Genomic DNA, 22,550 nt, shown 5'->3' on the forward strand with positions numbered 1-22,550 from the left:
TGCGTGCGCTTGTTTGCCAGCACTTTCGGCCACGTTTGGGTGTTTGTGACTGTGTGCGTGCATGTGTGTGTGTCAGGGAGGGGAGTGTGCGGTTACGTGCAGGTGTGTACCTTGGAGGTGATGGAAGGGAGATTCTCATTGATCCTTTAATATCTGGCCTGAGGGGAGGCACAGAACAGCAAAATACATGGGAAAAGAAAAAGTGCAGTTGAGAGCAATAAGGCCAAACAAGAAAGACAAAAAAAGAAGATAACAGGTGAAGAAGCAATAAAAGGCTGAGAGACTGTGGGCAGCAGACAATGGCCATGCAAAAAACAAAACAAACCAAAAAAACATAAGAGGCAAAGTTGGTGACAGAGACGGGGCAAACACAGACACAACAAGAGACCCTGGTTGGATTATGGGTAGTGTTTGTACCTGTGCTCATGTAAATCAGTCAATGTCGTAGGTCAGGGGCTGTTCTGGAGGGAAGACGAGCTTCGTGAGATAGTGTAATGAGAAGGAAAAATCAAAGAAGGAGGTGGGAAGAGAGAGATGAAAGCAAAACGGGAAACGATCGTAAATTTTCACCCGGACAGACAAATAAAAACTCTCATACATTGCCTCTCTCACTCCTTCCTTCTTCTTTTTTTTGCGACGAATGTGAGCCGGCCTTTGTTTTTCAGGGAACGCCCTGACCCCAAACTCCTCTCCCCTTGTGCCAATCACCCGAAACCATCCCTATAAAACTGAAACCATTGCAAACAAAAATCCCATATGCATTTCTTTATTCTCTTCTCCCAACGGGCTCCCAAATGACCAATAACACCGCGCTCTGTACAAAAGCTAGTATTTATTCTCTCTCAAGTTACAACACAGTATTTTCACACTGGAGAAAAATAAATAAACATCTTGTTCAATAAATAGTATAGATATGATCCATAACCTTTAGCCATATCATCTAAGGCACATTGCAAACACATAACATTTATTCTGGGGGGAAAAAAGCCATCTGTTAACCTCCACGTCTGCTTTTTTGGTATTTAGGAATGTAAAGTAAGTTTAAGGGGAAAAAAAGTTCATCATTTTGGCACTGAAAATGAGATTACAGAGCAGTTTTCCAACTTGCTTCACGATGTTGTCACTACAATCAGTCACCAGAAATCTGTAGCAAAAACACAACCAAGCCCATATCTCCAGTTCTGAAAAAAAAAATCCTGTATCTGTAGCTCAGATACTCAAAAAGTGGACCTATTATGCTCATTTAAAAGTACATATTTTATTTGGACTCTGCAGTTTGAAGCCAGCTGTTTTAGCTCCTTTCTTCTTTAAGCCCATTTTCTTCTGATTGGATGCCTTTTGCAAATGGAAGGTTTGAACAGAACAGGAATATCTGCCGTCAATGACATCACAGGAAAAAAATGTCTAAAACTGGACAGTAATGTGCAAAGGTTTTGAGCCGCCCCTCATTTCTTTATATACTTTTCTAGTTTGGTGTGACAGCCCTTGTTTTTCAACACAGCCTGAACTCTGTTGACAAGCTTTCTTGTCATTTCTTTAAGTTGTCTTTAGGAATAGTTCTCCAGGCTTCTTGAAGGACATTCATGATTGACTTTTGTTCTGTTCTCTGTCGAGATGATCCCACGCTGCTTCAGTAATGTTGAGGTCCAGACTCTGAGGAGGCCAATCCATGATAGTGTTTCACGTTGTGTTTTTTTTAGATGCAGCCCTCAGGTCCTGTGTTGGGTCTTTGCTTCATTTCATCTATTTCTTAAGGGCATGACTGTTTATCTTCTAGTTTTTAGCCTTTCCACCACTTCTTTTTTATCCTCCACTTCTTCAGCTTCCTCCAATGTGCAAAGGAAAAATCTGAAAGACCTTTAAAAAGCCAGGAAGCTTGAGACCACTATAAAAATCACAAAAGCTGCGTTCTTGGAAGCAAAATATAAAGAAGTAAGGGGTGGTGCAAGACTTTTGCACAGACATCCATGTATGAAAATAAATAAAATAAAATAAAGACAAGCATAATGGGTCCACTTTTAAGTCTTTTTCTGTTTGCGTTTGAGAAAGCACAATCAGTTGCTATAGCTATGGGACAAGACATTAGAAGCATAAATGAAAGTTGAGAACAGGGACAAAATGTTGACACTAAATTAAGTCTCGTTTGATATAAAATACATATACAAATTACAATTTGTGGCATTACATGGATGCTGAAGTTATGCAACATTTTATTCAAGACTTTGAGACCACGTGTAGGCTTTGCTGGTTTGCAACTTGGTGATTTTACATATTTACCTGGGCTTAAAAAAATAGACATTAAAAATGTGTATTCAAATGTGAGCCTTAGAGTTGCAGGTTAGTAGATTTCTTTACCCTGTTTTTATGCTTAAGAAAGCTGACTGAAGGCTGGCTCTAGAATCATATTATTGTACAAATCTGACAGTGGTTTAGATGTTCTCATCAAGCTTCCTGTAAGGAAGCAACACAGTATATTTTCCACTGCAGTGTAGTGTGGAAGTATTTCTTTGCTTTGTCTCAAATGTTATTAACATCTCTTGCTGTGAAGTGAAATATGTGAAGAGCTGAATTGACGGGATAAAAGTGAATGGTGTGTTAAGGCAGGAAACACCACAATAATTAGCGTGTGTGTGTGCGTATGTGTCCGGGCAGTATGTGTAGCGCTCTTGTAGGGTTACTGTAACTGACCAGTTGACTTGTGATTACGCAGCAGTACCGCTCTGCTGGTTATTTCCAGAGTCATCCCACTGACTCAGCTTCCTCTCCTTTTCTGCCTCTTTCTCTCCTCCTCTGCGCCCCCATCATCCCTCCGGCCATTTTTCCTCCCCTTTTGTCTTTTGCCCATTCAGAATTTTTCCCTTCTTCCTTTAGAGAAAATGAATGTTTGCTGATTCACACATCTGGGGGTCACTGAATCAGTTTTCACTCAATGGAGGCACTGTCTGTCTCACCGCCTGTCACTCAGTCTGCCCTCGTCTGCATGTGTGTGTCTAACCACCTACAGTGGTATTTCTGTTGATCTATGAGCCGTGAAGTCCGGTAACTCAGCCCAGCCTCAGTGTGTCTCACTCAATGAGCAGCTATGTGCATTAGGCGGGTGACAGTGCTGGTAATGTGTTGGCTTTGTGTGTCTTATATTCCATTAGCACTTCTGGTGACCTGCCAAACAGTCCTTCATTCACTTATTCCAGTACGGTATGAATGCATGTGTTTATGTGCTTTTGTCTGTTAAATCCGTCGGTTTGATTCCACTCAGATTTTGTGCAAATAATTCCCGATATACTGCACTTTTGTGTGTCTGTGTGTGTTTGTGAGCGTGCGTGTAAGTCTTATCAGTGCCTCAGCCTCGGAGCTTCTTCTTGAGGCAGTTAAAGTCCTTCGCCGATCGCCACAGCCAGCTCTGAAGCTCTCGCAGTATCCAGAAACCCTCCACCTTCCTGGTAAAGTCGTTCATTGTCGTCCGTGCCGGCAGCAGGGAAGATGAGGGGGAGGAAGAGGAGGCGGAGGTGTAGGAGGAGGTGAAGAGCGGATTCAAGGGAGGCGAGAGTAGGGAGGTGCCCCTTTGTAAAGATAGAGGGACAGGCTGGGGGAGGAGGGTGTGCTCCTTGCCTGCTCCAAATTGGTAGAGGAGGGAGAGTGTGGACAGAGGAGGTTCGAGAGTCGGGGAGAGGAGGGAGCGAGGAGACCGACGCTGCTTCAGATATCCACTGGAGGAAGAGGAGGTAGCATCTGCGTATGCTTGCTTGTCCTCCTCTTCCTCTGACCCTCTGCTCCCCTCTAGAATGAATCCATCCTCCGCTCTGAGCGTGTCTGGATGATGTGCGTTCAGATTGTAGCTGTATTGATGGTCGTTGGTTCCTTGTTGGTTTTCTGTTTGTTGTTGAAGAGATCCCAAGCCTTTTGTGTCCACATATGACACTTCAAACCCGGGTTCGAACTGCCTCTCCTGTTCCTCTCCATCCTCAGCTATACTTAACAGCCTTCTCCTCCTCACCCATCTCTCCTCTTCCTCCTTTCCTGCTGCGTTTTTTGCACTGGCTGCCCAATTTCCTCTCTCTGGCTCTTCCCTCTTCTCTCTTCTCCGTCTTTCTCCCCTTGCCCTCTCCCTCGATCCGCTACGCCTTCCTCTGGCTGCCTCTGCTCTCCTTGCCTCTTTTCCTCTTCTTTTTTCTGTCAGCTCCTTAGTGACACCATCTTCCTTAACTCCTCTGACTAACTTTGCCCCACTTCTTCTTTGGCCACTACGCTGACCAGACACCGATCTAGATCCGGCTCTCGATCTGTACAGGTTCTGGCTCATGAGCGGAGCTGGTCGGCCACCTCCTGTCCCTGTCTGCAAATACTGCAGCTCACCAGCGTTACCTCTCATGTTTGGAGTTTGTGTAGGATTTGTGTCACCGAGCGCGGTCATCAGTGCAGATATTGAACCCAGAAGTCCATCCAGACCCATGCAGAAGTGCAGGAGGGAGGTCTTGAGTGAGGGGCAGAGGGTTGAGCGGGCCAGCTCCCTGACAGCTCCTAGAAGGACAGAGTAGGCCTTTTGGTTCTGGGCCAGTCGTGCTTTGTTCTCCAGGCGGTGCCACTGGTCCACTCGAGTGGCAGCACTCGGCAGTGTCAGAGCTGTGCTGTTGGGCCGCGGAGGGGAGAAGTCTTTGTCATTAAATGGAGGGCCAAGATAGGTCAGCTGGAGGACAAATGAGAAGAGGAAAGGAGAAGATTTATTATAGTTTATTACAAATTGGGCAATCATTCATCATAACAATTTCAATATCTTCACTGCTATAAAGCTAAACTTGTCAGGGTGAGAAAAAAAAAGTCAAGAGCCACTCTATTTGAGTGCTTTAGGGGGCCTCCTTTTTAACTAAAAGGAAGGCGAATACCATGGTGCTACACAGAAAAACAGTGCACAGTTTATGCAAATACACTGTACAAAGGCTGAGCGGGAAAGTCACCCACTAAACTGTGATGACTGACAATTGTTTTGCAGTTTGGCTTTGTTTTCTCCTCCAAATTAGTTTCCAAATAGTTCGGCTAACCGGAGGGTTTGAGTAAAAACCTGTCTGATCTGAAATAGCAGTTTCTGTTTCTTGTCTTGACAAAGTCCCAGATCTCAGCAAGTAACATGCAAAAAAACAACCAGCATGATTTTTTTTTTTTTTTTTTGGTTGTGTTTCTTCAAATGTGGGAGGTTTTCTGCTAAATGGTTCTTCATGAGCCTGTTCGCATATGAGAGGCATCATCTGCGGCACATGTCCAGTGACAAACAGACAAAGTTACAGCAGAATGACATATTCTACCAATGAATACAAAACTATAATATTAAAAGCGCTGTAGAATTAAAAAGCACTGTTCTTAATACACTCTAGTGCTTCACGCATTAGGGTCGGAGAAGTGTGATATAATTGCAGCCCATTTAAAGCCAGAAAGGAAAGCTGGTAAAATTCACCCTATGCAAGTTAATAGACTTATCAGCATCACTGCCTCATTGTTTAATATAAATACCCAAACCTTTTTATAGTAACATCTTGCTTAAATTAAGGTGTTTCTACATAATGTAAGACAGTTTTTGACTTTCAGCTGCAGTCCTGTCAGCATTCAGGAGTCAGAAAACAAGTAAAGAAGTGTTTTTACAAATTCAAGAGTACTTCAATATGCAGAATTAAATTGGGGATTGAACCACTAAGCCTCCAATGAGTAGAAAACCCGTTCTGCCTCCTCAGCCACATCCGCCTGCACTACTATCTGCCTATAACATCCATCTATTCTCTTCTGCTGATGCTTTTCAGGGTCAGGGTGGTGGTTGGGGGGGGGGGGGGGGGGGGGGGGGGGGGGGGGGGCTGGTCCCAGCTACCATACACTCAGAAAAATTATGGTTCTTAAATGGTTCTTCAGATGGCTTCATGGTTCTTTAAAGAACCATCATACGTCAAAGAACCTTTTTATTTTGTGGATGGTTCTTCAGCTATTACAAATGGTTCTTTAAAGAACAAAAGGTTCTTCATCCTTAGCAATCTAAGTTTGATGGTGTAAATGGCATAAATATTTATTCACTATAATGAGGCTGTGAATTATACTGTGTGTTTTCTTTGTGTGCATGTGTGTGCGAAGGGGGAGGGCGGATTACCTGGCAATTACCCTTTAAGAGAAGATGGTAGGAAACTGAATATTCAAATAAAAGTTAGAAATATTTGCAAACAGTAGACACAATACACACATTCAAGTACTGTACTTTAGTTTTAAATTTTAATAAAGCATTACTATTTTCTACTCCAAGGCATTACTTTTGAGATTATTATATATTTTTGAAAATATAGCATAATGATAATACTAGTTATTGTAAACTTTACAAACCACCTAGCAGTATGTAAAGTCAAATTATAAAATACAAGTAAATAACAACTGCAGAACAGAATGTCAGTGTAATGGACACACACTTCGTTTTGACAAAGCACACTGCTTAGGTAAATGATCTGAGTAGTTGTTCATCACTGAGCAATTTGTTAATATGTGTTTCGAGCCAAATAAATGACAGGGAGAGAGAGTGACGTCAGCACACGTCATACTATAACCTCCCGGGAGCGGACGGAGGGGTCAGTCGTTGGGATGCGCATGCGCAGACAGAGTGTGCGAGCGGCGGGCCTTGACCTTTCGGGAAAAAAACTCACGGACGGTGACAGCGAAACGGATAACAGTCTTCAGTACCTGCTGGACTTTGAAGCTGTGGATTCTGGGACTGTTAGAAAAGGTAAAACATTTCCATTAAAACCTTATTACTGTTTTGTTTTTGTTACTCGTCATTGTAGCTTGCTGTTAATGTTGTGCTAACAGTAGCGATTAGCTAGATACGTTAGCCGTTGATGTCAGCGCAATTTAGTATCCAACTGTTTTCCTAACAAAACCACTGTTATAATTAAGTGAAGCTGCTCCCAGCTAATTTGAACCTTTGGCTTCTAAAATATGTGGTTCAATTGCGTGCTGCGTACATAACCTAATGTCATCTAGACCGAAATTAAAATTTAATATATTGTTAAAGTCACTAAAATGGCGCCTGAAGCCTGTTGTGGCGTGAGCTCTGTGTCTGCTCTAGAAACTCTGAAATTCTGTAGATCTGAGCCGTACATTAAATACTCACATGAACCTGTACTTTGAATTCTGTAAGAGCTGTATAAAATACAGCTATGCATAAGTGTTTTGAATGAATAATTAGATTAGATAACTCTTCATTGTCTAATCGAATTATATAGAAATGAATAGAAATGTGACATGAGAAGGTGTGTCTTTGACTGTTCCTGCATAACTTAGTTTCAGACTAGTTGACAAGTTATGCTCCGGTCATTTGATGTTTCCAAGGTAGATGTTCTTTTGTAATATAGTTAATTTTTTTGTATATTTCATTTATCCACCATCATACATACAAGCTAAGAAGAGGTCGTTATACTAACAAGAGGTATCAACGCTGGGCCAAAGTTCAGCACATGGTTAAAGTTTGTAATCCAGCCAGGGTGTAAATATCACTCAGCAGCCAGAGCTGAAGCAGGTAGCATCAACACATAAATCTACTCTACCCGGCTTAAATCACAAGACCACCTCTGACCAAAAAGCTGTAGATTTTTCTTGTTTGCACAAATTAATCCAGATTCACATTAATTGTGTTCACAGCTCCAACAAAATGAGGAAGAGGAGGGGGAGAAACACAATTAGGTTGAGTTACAATTGGATGGAAGGCGAGGACAAGGAGAAGGAAGCTTAGGATGAGGAGGAAGAAAAGCAGCAGGAGCATCTTTAGGGCTCCCTATGATGTCATTGAGGTTTGTTTCATTAATATGGTCCTCTCACAAAGAACGATGACTTGTTTTAGTTCACCTACTTCCTGTATTTAATAGTGATGTGCAAAATGTTGTGGAAAAACCATGGAGCAGGTACGTATAGTGCATCTGCAGGTAAATGAACATCAAATCTCTAAGACAGACTGAAATTTGTATATTTATCACCCTTATGATAAAACCCACGTCAGCCATTGGTTTATGGACTTTGTATTTTGAAGCCTCAACATTTGCTTTATTGCTGTTGCTATGTTGGGACCATATTAGGATGAGGGATCAGAATCTGGAGTCATGCACACTATTGTTTCATTTAGTGTGTATTCATAAGATTCGTACAGCAGATCCAAGTTGTGCCTTGAAAACAGGAAAGTCGTCTGCATAGAGGAGAACTGTAATAGCAGGCTTGTACAAAGTGAGGCTTTGTGCACTCGTTTTACTTCTGTCACCCTGTTTTGATGCAGAATTCATTTGAAATCAGGCAAGAACTGGACTTATTTTTTATAATGTGTTCTTATGAATTGATTGTGTATCGCATATGTTTGATTTGACTTTCTGCAAGACAACAGTCGTCCACTGGCCAAAAAAGTTTTCCAAATACCTCCACGTGATCAAGCCTGGATTTAGAAAAGAATAGCAAAAAAAATCTGCTCCTCCTGCTTCAGATGCAATTTGTGTTTCTGTGTTCAGAGGCAGCGGTGAGACCTCGGATCATCCAGCTGGAGAGCCTGACCAGGAGGAGTCGAACATTAACTCAGCTCTTCCAGGGCACCCTGCAGACTCGGCTGTTGGCATCGACAAGGGATGACGTGAACGCCAAACTGGAGTCCATCACAGGTCAACTGCAGGTATGCGAGTCAGACCTTCTGAGGAGGGTTTCACTTTTCTCTCTTCTTTATAATTGACTCTTTTCTCTCTCTTTCAGCTCCTTGTCTCAGAGTGGGAGGGATTTGAAGCACAAAGGGAGGAACTTGTCGTTTGGTTGGCTGATATGGATGTCCGCCTGAGTGAGGTTGACCAGCTGACAGGAAACACCAGTGCAAAAACTGAAACAACTGCAGGTGTGGGCTTGTTTTGATATGACATATATTTGATATGATACATACGTCAGAGACATTATCCTAAACTGGACTAACAAAGGACCATGAGTACAACATGAAACGTACATTACATGGTGTAATGCTAAAGTTCATTGATCATTTTAATCATAAACTTGTTGAAATATTTTTACTGAACATGCAAACATCTGCTGATGAAAATGTGTTGATTTATTGGTCTGTTATGAAGCTGTTGCTATTTCTAATGTGTTTTATCACTTTCTGATGTTTTATTAATTAAACAATACATGTATTATTTGTTGTGTTATCTGTAGCTATAGTGTTTATATATATTTATTTATAGTATAGCAAATATATTTAATTATTACTGTTTAAAACACTAATATGTGACATGTATTAGTAGTGATGTTGTGCTGAGGGTTAAAATGCCTTTTTGTCTTTTGGTAACTACAAAATGACAATAAACCATTAATATATGTCTATGCTGTGCTCGTATTTATTTTACCCTACTCAAATTCAATTTATGATGCATTTTATTTTGAAAGATTTAAAATGGTTTTTTAAAGAACCATTTGAAGGACCTTTTTAAAAATGGTTCTTTAAAGAACCATTTTTAAAAAGGTTCTTTGAAAAACCATTAAAGGTGCCCCAAAGAACCATTTCTTGATGGTTCTTTGGGGCACCTTTAATGGTTCTTCAATGAACCACTGAAAGAAATGGTTCTTCAAAGAACCATTGTTTGAAAGGTTCTTTGTGGCACCAAAAAAGGTTCTTCTATGGCATCAGTCTAAAGAACCACTTTTGGTTCCAGTTGGCACCTTTATTTTTCTGAGTGTAGGGCGAGAGGAGGGGTACACCCTAGATAGATCACTTTACTTAGATCTTATTTTTGGATCTGATGCTGTTCATCAGGAATTACATCTATATAGACAGAAGTAGTGGGAAGTGCTTTCAGGAGTGTTCTTTAGTTAGTCAAGATCATATTTAAAAAGCAGGGTATAGAGTTAGTATTAATAATGATGAATATGAAGGGGTCTCCATGATGTATAGAGTCCAACAGGGTTGCTTCAATCTCACCATATGACTAGTCACACAAACGTGCCATGTACCATGTACCATGAGAAGGTAAACAACTGAATGCAATAAAACATCCTTCAACTACATGAAGACAGAAGTAATTATGTTTGGCAATAAAAAAGAGGGAGATGCATTAAAGCTCCTTCATGCTCTGTTTTCTTGTCAGGTGTACTGCTGTAGTATATGTTAGACAGTCTTCAAAATGTAACAGAGATACACCAACAAGATCACACATAACTCCAGTTTCTTGTATCCTTGCACTGTTTGTCAATTAAATATAGAATTCACCTTAAGTCCCAATGTGTTGTCCAAAAAATATCACAAATATGTTTACTGAGCACAAGCCTGCACGGTCTCTCAAGTCTGCAGGGATTGGTCAACTCAAACCAAACATGGTGAAATGGCTTTTAGCCATCCTGCTGCCCACAGCTGGAATCAGCTCCCCACGGAGCTTAGATATACCCCAACTGTAGCCATTTTAAAACTAAACTCAAAATAAGCTACTGTTCCCAGTTCTCATTATCTGTTACGTTTATTATTTTTCTTATCTTTGGCCTGGCAGTGTTGGGAAAGTTACTTTGAAGTGGTTTACAAACCAAAAATTTAATTCACACAGGGAGCAGCTCAGCTAGCAAAATCGCCCGAGGGAGAAACTGGTAAAAAGAAAAGGCTACTTCATTAATTATTTTGCTGAGAGAAAGACATTATAATATATTACCAAAAAGCCACATGTCAGCTAAATGTCAATCAGTTTAATTTATTGCAAAGAGCTGTACTTGTTTACAAGTATAAGAAAAGAAATACTCCTTTATTCATGGGAAAGTGGAGAAATGCCATCTGTGGCTATCTATATAACATCCATCAGGCTTCCCTTTGGGAACTAGTCCTTGCCTTATACACTCTGTGGGCAAAAGCATTTAGCCACAGCTCTTAATCTTTGAATTGACGTGTTTTTAGTCCCATTACCACAGGTGACGTTACAGAGGGGGATGTCCAAGTGATGAGGCGGATCACATGTAAAAGTCACCAAAGCTCTGCTGAGTAAATAAATGCAGAGCTCTGAATCTCCTCTGACATTAAAATCAGTACAAAAATTGTGCACCTGGTGCTTCATGGCATCAGTTTCCATAGCCTGAGTTGCTTCTGTTGATGTAATGTGTAGTTGGCCCAGTGTTTTTGTCCATATTGAGGACTTTCTGGACTTTCTGGCCAAAAATTGTGTGTAGTTTCAGTTGTTAACTACACAAACGTCCACAGTGTGAATATGAACATTAACTGCAAGCAAGTTACTGCAAATGGCTAAAGTGCCTGTTTAATGACATGTAATTTCACCATAATTTCATGAGGAACCATAACAGATATGTGGCTCTTTATCTGCTAGATGTTCACTAACTATCTATCGTTTTCATTGTTGTGAAGGATCATATTCATCGTCACTGTTAAATACATTCTTATGATAAATAGTGCATTTGTGAGTTTTGAGCTGTTTTGCTTAAGCATTCTCATTTATTCCTGTGTATTTCATGCATATGCATTCCTATTTGAAAATTATTTACTTTTTTTCTCTGATGCAGACATTTTGGTAAAAGACTGAACATATCACAAAACTACTCACATATACGTCTTTGATCTCTTTCAGCTGATACTCCAGGTACTTGGTGAGCTCATAGGTGCTCTGTATTGAACTCCTCTCGCTGGCCAGGTTGTGGAGAGCATCCCCGGCGGTGGCCATGGCAGCGGCCAATAGCAAGACGAGCTGGTGCTCGACTATGGAGAAACAAAGAAAACACTGTGAGATGTGTCTTTAATGACTTTCACGTCTTGGGTGTCCAAGCGTTAAATAGCTCACGCTGTAGAGGTATTTGCCGTAAAAACAGAGAGGTGAAATTTATTTTCTAAGACGTGTTGTCATTATTTAACTTGGATGATGAGTTTTTAAATGAATTTTGATGATAGGGAGCTCAACAAGCAAAAAAAAAAACAGAAAAAAAGAAAATCACCTCCAGCAACAGTTTCCTAGCTTTTCTCCGGTCGCATCACACTGTTTATAGGGATTTTTTTTACAATATTCCAGTTTATTCCTTTGTCTCTATGACGATGGCCTTGTCTGTTTACATTTTGCCAGGTCAGAGTCATCTGACACTGCCAATAAAGCTTTTTCCGTTTCCAATCTAATTTTAGAGGTTTCTGGCTGTCGGAGGTTTACTCTGGCTTCAAATAAAACCTTGTTTAATAGCTTCAGACAGTCAGACAAATGGCTCCTATGTTCAATGCAGCAGTCTGTCAGGACAGCAGTCGCCTGAACGTGCACACACTCTCGCACACACGCGTTCATTCCTGACCGATAACCCCGAAAACAAAGGCATGTGGCTTTCTTTACAATCACAAACATTAATGTGTTTGTATGGGTTGTATGTTTGCTGTGGACTTCTTGTTTAGGTTTCAGAGTGTTTGTGTAGGTGTTTCATGTTACTGTGTGAGTGTTTGTGAGAATGTTTGTAGCCGTAATTATATATGTGGATTAAATTCGCATTGCTGAGAGTGTATACAATGATTGTGTGTGTGTGTGTGTGTGTGTGTGTGTGTGTGTGTGTGTGTGTGTGTGTGTGTGTGTGTGTGTGTGAGAGAGAGAGAGGGGGGGGGGGGGGCGGCAGTGTATTTGTAAGAGCGGAAACCTTTCAGTGCCCCTGTCTCTGGTTTCAAACTGAGAAAATTGGAAAATTGGAGCTGAAAGGTGATTTTCAACATTAAGGAACTTCATGTACGTCCACTTCTCTGCGTCCCATGCGCTCTCTCTCTGGACACTTTCACACTTTCTCCTTTGCTCGCTAACTCACTCTCTCAGCACTGCTTCAGCCTTTCATTGGAGCCCTGCAAACATTTCCTCTTTTCATTTCTGCTCTCCATCATCCTCTCCCCCCCCCTCCATCCTCCTGACACCCGGACGGCAGGCCATGATTCATGCTTGTAATTATGGGCAAACCGTGCTGCTGCTCAACAGGTGTGAAATATGCATTGCACAATGTGTGTGTGTGTGTTCATGTGTGCGTCCGCTTTCTCTCTTATGCTCAATCTCCTCTGTCTTAGACACACCTCAAGCCTCCTGTTGTTTGACCAGTGCAATCCCTTTCTGCTTCTAGATTAGTCACACTCTTCTCCAGCGTTCCTATCTTCCCTGTCATACCTTTATCCTCATTTTCTCCTCTCAGCGATCTTATCTCTCGCATGCCTTAGGTCGGAATAACAGCAGACAATTAACCCTGATTAGCTCGCCTGCTCCTCAATTTCCCTTTTCTCTCTCCCTTTGATATTTCACTACGGGGGCCCCACAGGACTAATATGAGACTTGAGAATTGAGGGAATTGCTTCAATACCCTGCAGAACATTTACCCCTAGCGTTCACTTGGGTATAAATAAAATAGAATAAATAAATAAATGATTTCGGTTTTAAATAGTCAACACCTTTTTTTCCTTCTCTGACTCACCATATTTGCCATATCAGTATGCACTCCCACACAGGGTTGGGTTGAAACTGAGTGATATGCAAAAGCATCCCAGAAATAACTGCACTGAGGAAGAGATTTAGCTCTCTATAATAAGTAAGTGATTAGTTATGACTCACCCAAAAATCGGAAACAAAAACAAACCACTAGAATACAGCAACAAGTAGGATTAATTATGTTACTTAATTTGATTCATTTTTAAAAAAGCACTGTGACATGGCAACTGCTTCTACTATAGCCTCACTTAATAGCAGATGACAGACAGTTTCAAATTAAAACAGGATTAAAAATGTGTGTCATGCTTTGAGTGACAGGGCAAAATCTAAGCAAACAACGCCCTAACTGCTTGATTAAACAAGACTCTTTCACACCAGGTGACTCTTCCCCTACCCGTTGACCCCCAAGTTGCCGACTACATCAAGGCATTTTCCCAGACTATTTTCTGAGCCCATGGCAACTCCCACACACACCTTGAAGTTAGTCATCCAGGGCAACCCTTCTCAGCCAAGCCTCCTCCTCACTCCTCGTCACCTGTCAGAGGCACTAAGCATCTTTCAGCAACGGCTAAACATTTGGAGCTCATCAAGCAGCTGGCTCCTCCCACTGAACATCCCCCATTAGCATCAAAACACCCCGAAACCAACACAACATCGTTGACTCTTGAAGTAAACAAGCTTGAAGAAAACAAGGGCTCACAGTGTGCAGTGAGGGGTCATTTTCAAAGGGAATAAACAGGTACCGAAAAAAGGAGTCTGGGATGAAGGAGGAAAAATCTTCTTGGCAAAAATCAACCCAAACTGTTCCAAACCGTTTCCTTTTGTCTGCAGCCACATGCTTGGAGATGATTGCCAGACGTGAAAGGCTCTTGTTGTTTTGATTGAGCACTGACATGTCTTAAAGCGGCCTCTGCTGCCGCTAAAAACAACCGCTCTTTTGTACAAGTAAACTCAGATAACTCAAACCGAAAGCCATGTTGTCGTTATATAATATTAGATTGAGTAACGGCAGTATAGTCGGCATATAGCCTGACTTCAAGGCGAGCCCTGTAGGCTTGGGGCTGTGTCTGTGTACCTGGCAGTGGAAGCACACTCCGCAGGGCAGGGTTGAAACCAGAACATTCTCCATGGGAGGATTGCATTACAGCAACACAGGAGTTCCCTACAACGGCTGACCGTGACCTGCTTCCACGCAGTTGTTTGTGTGAGTCTACACACGTGTACCTATTAGAGTTACACATATGCACACATGGGGTGAGGTGGGTTGGGGGGGGGGGCTCCTTTATTTGCAACAGATCATATTTTTTATCTTCAGTTTGTTCGCCGGTGTAAAGTCAGTTCTGGCGCTCTGGAGTCTGGTTGCCATCTGCAGAGCAGAGCTGAACGTGAGGTTCTGGCAGCAGAGCTTGTGCGCTCCAGATAGTTCAGAATTAAACACCAACACGGGGTCAGGGTTCAGAGTTGAATGTTAGGGCGCAAGGATGTGTTCAAGGATAAAAGGACATTTGACATTTTACACTCCAGACGCTGTTTTGGTAAACCAGTGACCCAGTGTTTGTGGGTGTTGTGTCGCTTCCATCTGAGAGGACTGGTATTTCATCTTTCCCAGCATGCATCACCATTTGAGGTTTTAAACAAGCACTTAAACAGAATTTGGTATTGTGGGAAAACCATGTGCAAGAAAATCTCTCCGGTCTGGTCCAGGAAAAACTCACTCGGGTGCCAAAAAAGGTTGCCCTCCATCGCTCTAACCACTTGAAAGAGGTCTGAAACAGAGATGAAACCTAAGTACATGGAAGATGTTGTAAATCAGCTCTAGATTCATGATGTTTATTATTTCCTGTGTAATGCTGATTGGATAGGATCGGATGTTGTCATGTGCATACATACATATAAGTGCTGTGTGTACAGTACAAGATTTAACCTTTTGCAAACCCAAGCCATGTTTTCCTGAACCAAAATCCAGAGATGGATGCTAATTTCCTCACTCGTCACACATTATTTGTATCTAGTCGCTGTGAAGAATTCCTCTACTCCACCAGAGGACAATATCAAACATCACTAGGGACAGAAATAACTGATGTTTCCAGATATTTTCCACTTTGCTGCAATCCGTGATTGGAATATTGAGGTTATATTTCAGCTCCGTGACTGATTTTTAGTATGCTTTTTTTCTCTCCAGACTTTAAGAAAGATATCCCGATATAATCTGTTCAATATTTGCTAAAATGACCGGACTCACGTCATGATCAGACCAGGCAGCAGACCCTGCAAATACTATTCATGTGAGCCAATGATTGTGATTCTGAGTCAGAGATATCAGAAACTTTTGACAGCTCAAAAAAACAACAACAACATAGTCCGCTAACATCTGGGAACAATTGCTTAGATGTAATTCCTCCATTGGCAGGGACTTCTAAATAATCCTAATACGAACACTAATAGAATTAATTAAGCAAAAGTAAACTAAAATCATACTGTTTCCATTTGTTAGGACAGCACTACAAATAATAACACCACAAAAACATAATAAAATAACACTGCAAAAATGGAACAAATAGTAAAAGCTATTCTAGCCTTACCGACCTCTTCTATGCGAGCTTATACTAAAAGCCACATTCACCCATTCATACACTTTACTCTATTAACTTTAAGCACTTCGTCGAGCTCAAACACAGATGGATGCATCAAATTGGGGATGGGTATCTTTCCCAAGAAACGTTTCTTTCCCTTCTTATTAGGACGACCGGCTCTACCTCCTGAGCCGCAGCCGCCCCCAGCGTTTCCTGTCCATCCCAGCCTGCCGACATTATATGAATGCAGAACAAATTCAAGCTCCAGCTCAGTCTTACAGCCCTCATCAGACACTGTGAGCGTGGGCGTCACTGCCAACATCAACAAGTTCACAAATTATCGATATGTGCTCACTGAAATCCACATCCTGGAGCCACTAAATGAAAAACGGATCCTCTGCCTTGTCTTGTACGCTTGTTGTCTTCCAGCTAACGTGGCAGAGGCTGAGCTGGAGCCTCAATGTGGCTCTGATGACAGAAAGGAAGCATCCGAGCCAAAAATCAGAGAGCTGTTTGCTTTTTCCATTGTTTTAAACTATTCGGCTGCACTGTACCTGGTGGCAATTTTGTCCTCAGCCACACATATACAAAAAAACATAAACACACCAGTGGATGCCAGGGGGAAAGCCATGCATCGCCTTACTGATATAAAGGATGGGGGGAACACAGGCCAGATGGACAGAAGGTTGACATTCTGGGGTCGGGGTCAGTTTTGTCTATCTGTGTACAGTTAAAGGCCAGATTTATGTGCAGTCTGTACTCAATCAAATGTGCATTCCTTCACTAACTCAACACACACACATGTATAAAGACTGCACACTGGAGTGTAGATCCGTGCATGCACAGGCGTTATACAGAGAAATACATATAAACAAACCTTTTCATAGTCAAGCACACACACACATGTGCAAACTTTTCCCATCCCTTCCCTCATGAGATTCCTTCCTCTGGAGTTTGTTCATGGTGAATTTCAAATTGATCCTCTTGGCACTGGACACACTCTGGGGTTGCCAAACAACATCAATGACCCCCAAAACAAAGGCAAAAGAAAACACACATTAAAAAAATCCAATAAAAATCATGTTCATGCCCAGAATCTCTCTTTGCAACCATTTCTCGCAATTTGTAAACTCAACATCTTCTGCTCGGCTGCGCTTCTCGCCTCATTGTCTGTCTCCTTCTTCTCCTTATAAGCCAATCTACCCCCTCCTATTTTTTTTATATCACTGGATTCCAGTGGCTCCATGCTTTATCGCCATGTTTGGTTTCAATTTCTTTGTCGCTTCATCTCCACCACTCTCTCCTTAAATCTCTCTGAAACATCAAACTTCCATTTTAAAGTCTCCTTCCTTTCTATCCCTAATTACCTTTCCCTTCTCTTCCTTTCACTAATTGGCTCCACTCGTTCCCTCCATCAACATCTCTCATTCCCTCCCTCTTTTTTTGTCAGACCTTCAGTTTTTAATTTACTTCGAACCCCCACCCCTTGCCATCCCCAAACTCACAGATTTTGCTTAGAAAAACACCCCGTAAACAGAATCAGACGAGAGTCCGCTGCCGAATCGAGACTCCCCTGCTCCTCTACGGCCTTGATGGAAAGCCGAAGAGCAGAGGTGGGAAATACGGAGCTGTTTATCGAAATACGAGGTAGCACTGAAGAGTATAAAAGGATTGGGAATACAAAGGAAAAAATGCTAAATATTCTCTACTTCCAGCTTCTTAAATTCTTCAGCTTCACCGCTTTTTATCATCTCACAGGAGAGGGAAAATAATAGCGGCAAAACAAGGGATTTACAGTCCTTACCTTCGTCTTTCGGAAGATAACTAACAGATTAAAAGGCACAACTGTCGATAACAGACCTCCTGAAAGTGCCTCTATACACTTTCTATACCCTTAAGGTCAGCTTAGGGTCAACCTTTTAATTTATCCATTCGACAACTGTCCCTATATATTATCTTTTAGATTCATACACAGATTCTCTTTAAAGAAACACCCATGTGCTGGTGGAATACGGGTCCTTATCATTATCGCTTGTGCTCTGAGCAGTTTGACTCTTGTATCATCTGGGTTTGTGTGTCTGTGTGTATGCGCCTGTGTAAATTCACCAATTTACGCCACTTTGTCAAGAACCTTTTACTCAGTTATATGCATTCTTCGGCTTCCCTTGCGCATTACTCACTCCAGCTGAAGTGTTTATGCGTTTCTCTTATACGACGCATTGTTAAATAGTCGCTCAATGTGACAAAAACCTAAAAGAACCGCTGTAACTTTAAAATACTGGCTACACATACACTAAAACTTGGCGATTGGTTACTTTAATAGGATATAAAAGACAGATTTTTTTTGTTTGTTTGTTTTACTGCAATTTTTTTTTTCTGGAAGTGAGGAAGATATTTTGGAGCCTTGAAGGATAGACGGAGGGAAAGAAGAGGAGGAAGAGGAAAAGGGGTCGGTGGAGGGGAGCACGAGGGAGCCGGTGAGGGAGAGTTTTGTGAAGCGAGGGGCCATGTTAATTTGGGAAAAATGTAAACAGCATGTGTAACTGTTCAAAGCGTGACCGACTCATTTTATATCAGTCCCCCCCTGCTCTCTCCGCTCTCTTTCCCTCTGGGTGCTGCTAACTTCTGTCAATCTGCACTGCATTAACCCCTCTACCGCCAGTTCCTCCTTCTCCCTCTCTCCTTCTCTATTTACTTTTATCTGTCTCTCTCCCCCTCCACACACATCTTCCTGACGTTCACGTATACCGTGAAGAATTGGGGATGGCGCTGCAGCGAATAAAAAGATGTGAAAGGCTCACTTTATCCTGTTTTCTACCTCCTCTTCTCTCTCTCCATTTATCCCTACCTCTCTTTCTTTTCACCCTGACTTTGTTTTGTCCTTTTTAACCGGCATTTTGGAGTTAATGGGTCCAGCACATACTAAAGCTTTTATCTGAAACACACTGACACTAATTCAAGCCTTGGGGCAATAAAAGTCTTTGTCTGCGTGTGTGTACGCAAAAGTCAGACAGTGATGAGGAAAAGCGTGTATCTGTGCATCTGTGACAAGATAAATTCAAAGTGTGTGTGTGTGTGTGTGTGTGTGTGTGTGTGTGTGTGTGTGTGTGTGTGTGTGTGTGTGTGTGTGTGTGTGCGTGCGTGCGTGTGTGTGTGTGTGTGTGTGTGAGACAAAGACAGCCGAGCTTTCTGTGTATTTATTTGCTCCAAGTATCGGTTTGTTCTGTAGTCAGCTTTCTGTTTATTGTCCTTCTAAAGTTACACTATACCTGACGTGAGACTCAAGACGGGACAGAGAGCATCATTTCGTCATGGGCCATCCTTCAGTAGCTGCTTATCTTTCCTTCTTCTTTCACTTCTCCTCTTCCCTTCGTCTCCTAGACATGGAGCAGCAGCCGCACCAGTGGTCCCAGGGGAAAAGTGTGTGTGTGTGTGTGTGTGTGTGTGTGTGTGTGTGTGTGTGTGTGTGTGTGTGTGTGTGTGTGTGTGTGTGTGTGTGTGTGTGTGTGTGTGACTAACGTGAATCATGTACTTTGTCATATCAGTGACAGTTAACTAGACAGGAGCTTTAGCTGCATCTGACCCCCTCAACCCGAGTCATTTTTTTCCCTTTTACTGTGAATAAGACCCCTCCCCATCCATCTTTCGCTCTCACAGACATTTTTCAGCCTTTCTCGCTCTTTTTTTCCTTCTCTCTTCCTGCCATCCCTCTCACATGGATATTTAACACCAAATTACCCTATAATTACATTTCCTATATTTTCGCTCCATTCATATTTCCATCCTTTTTTTTTTTTTTTTACTGTGTTTGTTTGTTTTTTTCTGATAACCCTCAAAGAATTGGATGATGGACCACTAAACCCACGTGTGCTCCTTCACCAGTAATTTCCAAATGTGAAGAGATGACTCACAACAACCTTTAAATTCATTTTATATTTAAAATAACAACAAGAAAAATAAATATTAAAAAATTAAATTATGTGATTTCTTTCCAGTATTATAAAAAAAACTGTTTTGATATTTGGGATAATTTGATGTTTGGTTTTAAGTGGAAGAAACGTGCGCATGTTAAACCCTTAGGCTACACAGGAAAGGATCATATTTGCGGGGATTACGCACTAAAATATCCAAACTCGGCGCTTTTGCCACAACTTTTAATCATGATTGAAGATGCAAGGCAAAACAAATTATTAAATAATAAAGCAAACGTTTAAGTGTAAAAGAAAGAAATGTTTTAAAAAAAGGAAATTCCACTTAATTCCACTGTAATTTTACTCTGTCTGGCAACAAAGTTTTTCTTTTTCCCATCATCCCTCCATAAAAGGTTTTAGATTCATGGTCTTACCTCCGCAGAATCTCCTCATTTTCCTCAAATCCTTTTATCCACGTCGGTGCGCTCTCAGAAGTTCATCCACTAAGCGCAGAAAGAACCCGATAATGATCTCCTCTCTCCTCTTGGAGATTAAACAGAACCGCAAACCTTTTTCTTATTTTTCGTCTAATCGGCTCAATAAAATCTGCTCAGGAGAAGATAAAGTGAAACACAGGTGATGCCGATCCAGTCATTTAAAGTGAAATATTTGTTACATTCAGTTGAAATATTAACGATCCGCTGACTATGGTGCGTGTGGTCTGTGCGACAGACTGAATGACGGCGGAGCCTTTTTGTACCTCCTCCTCCTCTTTTTCTACCCTTTCCACTTATTTCCTCCCCTCCTTCACATCCCTGTCTCTTCTTCTCCTTCTTCTTCTTTCGTTATCCGCCTCCTCCTCTTCAGTAAATGGTGGTGATTCACCGGGTTGACGCATCACGGCTCAACTTGACAGAGCCGCTGAACCACGAGACTTGTCACAACTCATTTCTTCCTCTCTCTCCTCTCGTCATCCTCGGGAACCCGATGTAAGCGCGGCCGTTTGATCTTAAATCTGCTTCCTTTTAACAAGGTGCGAGTCCGATTTGATCCGTTCAGCTGAGGCCAGCGTGACCTTCAAATCGTCCGGGAAATACGGAAAGAATTAGATGTTTTCTCTCTTTTTCCCTTTTATTACAATAATAATTATCATTATTCATTTAACTAAGCATTTACGCTTCCACTTGGAGTAAAAAATAAATTACCAAACAGTCGAAATGTTTTTTTTCTCTTTTGTCCTCTTTACGCAGAGACCAAATTAGTTTAAAAATGTACATTAAATCTATTCGTTTAAAGTAGGCCTAATAATATTGCACAAAAATCTCAAATAAAGTGAAATAACATAACAAAAAAATTCAAGGCTGTATTTTAATTAAACTGGGGCGCAAATAATAAAGGAAATAATTGCGTCTAAAAACATTACGCCTGTTTTGTTTTTTTTCCTTTCTGTTTCTTTGCGGGAGAATGAAGGCAAGTGTTTGCTTGCTTGTCCCGCGCTTCTTTTCTTCTCCCTCCATTCCTCAGCTCTTAGTTTTTTATTGACAGTGAGATTATTCTGGATCTTCTTCTCTCACCTCCAGCTGTCACTCAGCGTGCCAGCCAGAACATCAGCCCGTGGCATGCAGCACCGTATCGCGCCCCGAAGCACCGCTGCTGATACTCTTATTTGTCCCGGATCCAAGTAAAATTCTTTCGTAATCGCTGAGATATTCCAAAATCCGTCAGGCCCACCGGTTCATGTGGTTGAATAAAGTAGTCTAGTTATACGGACTGACAGTGTATCCTCAAGGCTGGATTAAGGTGGAGGAGACGGAGGAGGGGGTCCTCAAGGACTTTGCCAAAAGCGTCGTCGGTTTGTTTCAGCCTCGTGTGCTGATGTAGGGAGAGAGAGAGAGAGAGAGAGAGAGAGAGAGAGAGAGAGAGAGAGAGAGAGAGAGAGAGAGTGTGTGTGTGTGTGTGTGTGTGTGTGTGTGTGTGTGTGTGTGTGTGTGTGTGTGTGTGTGTGTGTGTGTGTGTGTGTGTGTGTGAGAGAGAGAGAGAGAGAGAGAGAGAATGTGAAAATGCACTTTTAAACTCACCTCAAACGATAAGGGCCTTAAATGCGCCCCGATTTAATTCAGGCCTGCTGAGGCCCTGTTTTGAAGGGGAAGAGGGTTCATTTATTTGGCCGATTTCTGTTTGGTTGCCTTATGTTGCATTTTCTTAAATTGATTTAAAACGAAATAAAGGCCAAACTGTGCCTTTTGCCTTAAGGTTTTCAATAAGGTTTGTTGGACCATGCGTACTATCCTATTTGATCCGGGGCCTTCCTATCTCTGTCCATATGTCGTATTATAAGAGTCTAAATAACTATTTAGAATGATGCAATATTCCCATTTGACTCTTTTTTGTAATTTATTAAAAAATAAACCCATCAGTATTGTTATAGTTTGTGTTTAATACTATGTTATTAAACCTTTTGGCACTAAGTAAAGGCTGCCATACTAGCTTCATTACCTGTGCTCTGTGCCACCCAGTGGTGATGAGCGGTTACTGCAACGCATTCTGTCCTGCGCAGACTCCGTAACAAAATGTTTTTGGGCTTTTTTGTTTTATTGTCCAAGTTTCACACA

At 41.6% G+C, this 22,550-nt stretch overlaps 1 protein-coding gene across 3 annotated transcripts; it reads right to left on the minus strand.

Moving 5' to 3' along the window:
* Positions 1–825: 825 nt before the first annotated feature.
* clcf1 (cardiotrophin-like cytokine factor 1) lies at positions 826–22,487 on the minus strand. 3 transcript variants are annotated; one of them, XM_085425906.1, is made up of 4 exons: positions 19,297–22,487; positions 16,905–17,028; positions 11,571–11,722; positions 826–4,684 (listed from the first exon to the last, which is right to left on the minus strand). In XM_085425906.1, exons 3-4 carry the CDS (start codon positions 11,685–11,687, stop codon positions 3,341–3,343), a joined length of 1,461 nt encoding a protein of 486 aa, XP_085282032.1. In that variant the 5' UTR covers positions 11,688–11,722; positions 16,905–17,028; positions 19,297–22,487; the 3' UTR covers positions 826–3,340. The 3 variants fall into 3 exon arrangements, with proteins under 3 accessions (XP_085282032.1, XP_085282026.1, XP_085282042.1); XM_085425900.1 differs by lacking the exon at positions 16,905–17,028 and having other exon boundaries at positions 20,373–22,487; XM_085425916.1 differs by lacking the exon at positions 16,905–17,028.
* Between the last annotated feature and the right edge of the window lie 63 nt (positions 22,488–22,550).

This window comes from Rhamphochromis longiceps, linkage group LG2 (assembly GCF_057381845.1).
Source record: "Rhamphochromis longiceps isolate RC_006_pf linkage group LG2, R_longiceps_female_GT1.1, whole genome shotgun sequence".
Taxonomy (NCBI): Eukaryota; Metazoa; Chordata; class Actinopteri; order Cichliformes; family Cichlidae; genus Rhamphochromis; species Rhamphochromis longiceps.

Coding starts and splice junctions, on each gene's coding strand:
- clcf1 (XM_085425900.1), bottom strand. Junction 4,685..11,570: donor AAGAGATCAAAGACGTATAT/GTGAGTAGTTTT, acceptor TTTGTCCTCCAG/CTGACCTATCTTGGCCCTCC.